Below are 6,720 nucleotides of genomic sequence, written 5' to 3'. Positions count from 1 at the left end.
TTATTATTATTATTATTATTATTATTATTATTATTATTATTATTATTATTATCATTATGTTTGCTCATTTGGGTTGAGTGTAAGTTATAGATATTGTGTTTTATTGAATTTTTTTTATTGTATATATAAATATGGGTTAGTTAGAATGAAACTTTGATAATTAATAATGCTTTCTGATCATTCTTTTGTTGACGTTTGTTTACTTTTATGCTTTATTATGACTGTTGGATTTTGGCTGCCTTGGTTTTCATGTTTGTTTATTACCTATTTTGTTAAATTTTGTTTGGAAGATATAATATAATTTTAGTTGTTGAATGGGCCGATGAAAAATCTATCCGTCGGATTTAGAGGCCTCCCCATTTTAAAAAGACGGAAATTTTAATTTAAGTTTATATATAATTTTACTTGTTAAATTGGCCGATGAAGAAATTACCGTCGATTTCCAAGGCCTCCCATGTTAATAAGACGGATTTTTATTTTTCGAGTTATTCATTTTTATTTTTATTTATTTGACACTAAACTCTTTTACTAAGTGTCTTTACAGGTACTCAAAACTTGCTTCCTTGAAGCCATTCGAAAAAGTTCGAATCGTACTTTATTTCATTATTATGTGAATATTGACGTTAGGCAAACTTTAGGCCGATAATTATTATTTTATTTTATTTTATTTGTGTATATTGTGTGTTTATTATATTTGTACATTATTTTATTTTCCTCAATTTGAAAAAAAATGAATTCAGTCGGGAACCACAATTGTGGATTCCGAAGGGTGCCTAATCCCTTCCCTTCGGAATAACTTAAACCCCTTACCTAGAATCAATTTGGTTTCGTAGATTAATAATTGGTTTCCTAGTTTTCCTAAAATTAGGTGGCGACTCTTTTACAACTCGTTTATTTTTTAAACTTTGTTAAAATTGAAACAATTAATTATTTTCGAGTTGCCGCGACGTTTCGCCCTATTTCGAAAGAGTAGGGATGTAAACAAAATCAACCGCCTTTTAAATAAATTATCCGACTGATTTTCAACAATTTTGTTTAATTTTTATTTTTTTGATAAATTTCGAAAACGAGTAATTGATTAATAAAAAAATAGGAAGAATATTAAAAAAAAAGTATAAAATTAACGTCAAAAATTCACAAATAATTATAGTAACCTTAGATTCAATTTAAATACTTTTTAATTTTTTTTTATTTTTTTCGATAAATCCTGGAGTAATTGATTAATAAAAAATATAAAAAAAAATAAAATTAACCCCAAAAACTAAAAAATAAATACAGCAACCTTAAATTCAACAATTTCAACAATTTTTTAATTTTTAATTTTTTTGGCAAATCCCAAAAATGAGTTTATTAACAAAATATATGAAAAAATATAAAATTTACGCAAAAAATTCACAAATAAAAATTGGAAAATATGAAAAAATATAAAATAAAAAAATTGTTGAAATTATTGAATTTAAGGTTACTATATTTATTTGTGAATTTTGATGTAAACATTTTATTTTGTTTTCATATTTTTTGTTTTTTAATTAATAAATTACTCATTTTCGAGATTTGTCCAAAAAAATAAAAATTTTAAAAAAAGATTGTAGAATGAAATGTTACTATATTTATTGTGAACTTTTGGCATTAATTTATATTTTTTTCATACTTTTCATATTTGTTATTAATCAATTACTCATTTTCGAGATTACCGAAAAAATAAAAATTTTAAAAAAATATTGAAATGTTAGATTTAAGGTTACTATATTTATTTGTGAATTTTTGGCGTTAATTTTATATATTTTTCTTATTTTTTATTAATCAATTACTCATTTTTGGGATTTATCAAAAAAATAAAATTAAATAAAATTGTTAAAAATGGGTCGGATAGTGAATTTAAAAGGAGTTGATTTATGGGTCGGATTAGGTGTTTATGAGTCCAAATATCTTTCCATTTTCATATAAATGTCATGTGGTGAGGTCAAAATGACATGATAATTCAATGTGGTATTTAAAGAAATAAAAAAATGAGTTGGATATGTCCAACATGACAACTAACGCCCATAAAGATTAAGAGCATATTAGGATAAAAAATTGAACGACGAAGGCATGAGTGAAACGAACTTTAAATGAAGGGTATATCTAAACCTATTCGAATAGTTTAGAAGCATATTTAACCCTAATAATAATTTTGATATAACAATTTGATATTTATCATATCATATCGATCATGTGCTAGCCAGTAGATAGCGAGAAGACATGCTCATGCATACCCCCAAAAAAAGGAAAAACTAGAAGAAAAGGACAAATTAAGGGACAAATTGATTACCCATTGACCAATGATCTCTCACATGAGCCATAATCTTTGATTACTCCATAATTATGATGAATGTTGACTCAAATCTACACCTTTTTAATTAAATAATTAATCACCGAATCCGATTACTTTGATCTGTTTCTTTCGTTTTTATCACACTAATAATGTAATAATCTTTTTGTATCATCTATTTATGATTAAGATAATTCATTACCTAATCAAACAAAAAATAAAACTTCCTCAAATAAATCACTCCTATTTAATTGTCTCTTATCATGATAAAAATCTTAACGGTACAGAATCATCAAACAAGATTGAGTGCTTAATTATCTTTTATTTTATACTATATAAGTAGTATTTTTGTAACCTCACCACCTTTATTATGAACCAATATAAATTCTTTGACATAATTCACAACACATCGTTTTGTCTCTTTAGATAGACAGGGTCCACCACTTCACAGTTTACATAAATAGCAAAAGACTATACACATAATTAATATTATTATAAGAATTTGCAACCATGAAGGAAGGGATACTTCATATTCATTCTTGTATCTTTTTTGATTGAGTATTAATGATATAGCATACGATACATTCGTGTATGTTTTTTCAAAAAGAAAAGAACCCCTTTACTCTCAAGAAACTTCCCACCGACGACTCCTCTATATTCCTATTTAATATAAAACAAAAAAACCATAGTTTTCCTTTTCAAACACATATATTTTGGCTCATCCGTTTTATCTGCTCGCTTTCATTAGTACATATATAAAAATTAGGTTCAATTTACACGCATAATATGCTATCTTTCATCGGTCAGCACAAATATCTGGTAACTTTGTCGTATAAATTTGTATATGTGCTAAATTAGGTTCAATTTGTGCTCATCGATCGATCTCTTGATTGTATTATCTATTATCTTTTATCGGTATAAATATCTCATACGTTTGATCATTGAAATCAAATTTGTATTAGGTTCAATTTGCAAGCATCTCTTGGTTTGTTTTGTACGTTTGCTACCTTTCACGGATACACATATATATATCAGATAACTCCAAGTAATATTGATCCATATTATATCTCCAAGAATCCATATTTCTTTACTAAACTTGGGTTGTTGAGATGGGGAATTGTGTGTTCAAGGGTTTTGGTTTTGGTGAAGTTGATGAAGAAGAAGAAGAAGAAAACAAGAAGATGATGATAAAAGTTGTGACTTGTAATGGTGGGATCATGGAGTTACATTCACCCATCACAGCCCATTGCATCACTAATGAATTCCCAGGACATGCCATTTTTCATAGCCAGGACATGTTCTCTCCACCACTTTTTCCTAATGAGGAACTACATGCTGGTGAATCCTACTATCTACTTCCTCTACTAAACCATCCTATTATTAAATCCAAAAGAGGTCATGAAAAAGATGAAAAAAGGCATGTTACTACTTGTGATACTAGTAGACAACCAACACCTTATAGGATGTCATTTGATAATCAAAGGATGCTCAAGAGATCAGAAGCTGAGGTTTATCCTACCTACAGTAGTACAGGTAAATTGTACGTCCTTTATCCAAAAATAATATCTTAAATATATGATCTAATTTTATGTGTAAAAGTAACTGTTTGGAGTGTCAAATAATACTTTTTAGTCATCTTAAACTTTTCAATATATGTTTTTAGATCATCATCATGTTGACTTGTTTATTACAATTTTTTTAGACAACTTATACCCGAATTCATAATAAAAGTCATTCTTTGATTTAAATAAATGACCTGTACTATAACTATGTAAAAGTATTACTATTCGGAAATTAGTCGAACAATTTTTCCTTTGACTACAATTTTCTAAATTATTAGCCAAACTGACTTGTATTATCTGGATAGTTTTCAATTATGTATATATATATATTGTTTAAATTTTTGAAGAATCTATATCCAAGTATGTATATATATAGTTACAATTAACTATTTTGATCTTTGTTCTTTTCACAGAAAAAGTAATATAAATCGTATACTTAATGAAATGTTTGACTTTACAACTACAGGTGTGTGGAAAGTGAAATTACTTATTAGCCCTGAACAATTGTCAGATATTTTGTCACATGAGGCACGTACAGAGGCACTAATAGAGAGTGTTAGGACAGTGGCCAAATGTGGTTCTGGTGCTTCTTCTATGGCTACTGCTCACTCGGACAAATGGAGTTATTCTAGCACTAATAATAATAATTGGAAGGCACACACTACTCCTATCTGACTACTCTTCGTGTTTGAGTCATCATTATTAATATAGGTTTTAATTTTAATATAAATATCAAACATCAAATGAGAAATAAAAAAAATGTGATTTTATTTGCTAATAAAGTTATAAGTTCTTGTGTGAATTTAGCGGTGATTGAGATAGGAATTTGATCGTAATATTAACGAAAGGATTTTATTTACCAGCTGAATCTCTTTCTAATGCATTTATTACTAGAGATTATATGTGGATCTTTCATTTCTCTTCCGTGTTTTGCTAGTAAGTTTATTACTGCATTAGCCTCCCTCGAAATGTGTTCCAGGAATGATTCTTCCACTTGGAGGAGTAGTGACCTGTAATTAGCGAAAATATGTGATTATATGAGGTTGTTACTATGTAGAGTGATAAGTAATACCTGTGAATCTGTTTCAACCAACATGCACACGATTTAAATTTTTTCTTTTCACTAGGTTCGGTGTAATATATTAGTCGATAATTTAGTTTTAGGTTTTAAAAAATGATTGAAAGAATAAACATTAAATGTTAAAGGTAAGAAATGTATTTTTCTTTTAATATATTAAAATAATAAGCAAAAATAAAAATATATTTTTTAATATAATGATCAAATAAAAATGAACGGATAAAATACCATACCAACTAGCCATGTTCAGAAAATACCACAAGGATTGCAAGTACTTCTAATGCTCATGCGATTGATCAATATGGCTCAAAAATATATTCAGGCCCGAATCCGTTTTAAAAGTTCGATGTAGGGAAAAAAGTAAATCAACACGAACAAATAAAAATAATTCACGTTTTTTCAATCTTAACGAGCTCAAACCTCCTCTAAATAATTCTAAATTTTAGATATTAAATTCTCTTGATAGTTTGAGTTAATATATCATTCGTAATGATTCATATTTTTAGCGGGTTGAATTTTAAAAAAATGAGCTTTGAAATTCTTCAATGACGGATTTAAATGGACATCAACTTAAATCTTCCTTTAAACTATTTAAATTTTAAATATGAGATTCTCAATATTTAATTTTTTGATATATTATTTATTTGAAAACGATTCACATTTGTAACAAATTCAATTCACAACTTGTAATATAGCCCAAGGTGAATCTGGCTTGAAATTAAAAAACAAGCACGTCAAAATTCTCTCATTGATGACTCTCTTTCTAATTGGTGTTTACTTGAGTTTAGAGGTGATAAAATGGTTTAAATTTATGGTTATTCAAAAGTGGATTAAATATGAATTTATCTATTCATCTCAAATTTTGGGAATCTATCAAGTGCTCTCCCCTTAAAGTATATCAGGGTGTAGGAACCTCTAAAAGATTACACTTATTAATCTCTTGATATAAAGTAGAATTATTTTACATATTTTTATATTTTTCAAACATTTAATTTTTACTAATATAAAAAACATGATATCCCTTGTAAGAAAAATATTTATCAAAATTATCTTTCAAGGTCCCACCTCAAAACGAGTCTAGACCTTAGAACGGCCTCCCATCCTCAACCAAAGGTCTGACTCATGACCATGGGTCCATGACCCCCGCCAGACCCGGGACCCATCTCTCAACCTTGACCTTGGACTCAACTCCCGAGTTGGGACCTAACTCCCAATTCCGACCTTAAACGTGGGACTCAACACCCAACTCTTGAACTTAACCTGGACCAGACTCTCGACCCGATATGGAACCTAACACTCCACGACAAAACCTGAAACTCAGTCTCGATTCAACTTCCGATTTCGACTCGATTTTCAATATCCCAACTCGAGCTCCGACTCCCAATCAACAGGGACCCTAATCTATGATGGTAGATCATAGATGTGAAACTCTGTTGCTTAGTGGTTATTCTTCAATTCAATCATCAAAGTTTAGTGATGTCTTAAAGAGACGGTTGTCCTAGACTCCTAGTAATTAAGAGACAATAATTCTCTATTTTTGTCTCGAATGATTGCATATGGACGAAAAATGTGTTAGAAATTCTAAACATTTAACGCAAAAAGTCAATTGACAATGAATGGGACAATGATCTTCGAAATTTGGCCTTGGCAAAAAGACTATTGTACCATACCTTTAAAGAAAAGTTATATTTTTAATCCATCGACAAAAAATAATTATTTACATATATATATATATATATATATATATATATATATATATATATATATAT

General features: G+C 28.5%; 1 protein-coding gene across 1 annotated transcript; it reads left to right on the top strand.

The window, feature by feature from the left end:
- Positions 1 to 2,840: 2,840 nt before the first annotated feature.
- On the top strand, positions 2,841 to 4,722 carry LOC107001852. Its single transcript, XM_015199811.2, has 2 exons — positions 2,841 to 3,844; positions 4,340 to 4,722. Exons 1-2 carry the CDS (start codon positions 3,421 to 3,423, stop codon positions 4,546 to 4,548), a joined length of 633 nt encoding a protein of 210 aa, XP_015055297.1. The 5' UTR covers positions 2,841 to 3,420; the 3' UTR covers positions 4,549 to 4,722.
- Positions 4,723 to 6,720: the final 1,998 nt, after the last annotated feature.

The sequence above is a fragment of the Solanum pennellii genome, chromosome 10 (genome assembly GCF_001406875.1).
Source record: "Solanum pennellii chromosome 10, SPENNV200".
NCBI classification, from domain to species: Eukaryota; Viridiplantae; Streptophyta; class Magnoliopsida; order Solanales; family Solanaceae; genus Solanum; species Solanum pennellii.
The sequence above is the reverse complement of the archived record's forward strand: the minus strand, read 5'-3'. Positions and strand labels throughout refer to the sequence as shown.

What these genes read in the sequence shown, in the direction of transcription:
- LOC107001852 (XM_015199811.2), top strand. Translation starts at nt 3,421, where the DNA reads ATGGGGAATTGTGTGTTCAAGGGTTTTGGTTTTGGTGAAGTTGATGAA. An exon ending in TCCTACCTACAGTAGTACAG is followed by an intron (nt 3,845 to 4,339) that starts GTAAATTGTACG and finishes TTACAACTACAG; the next exon opens with GTGTGTGGAAAGTGAAATTA.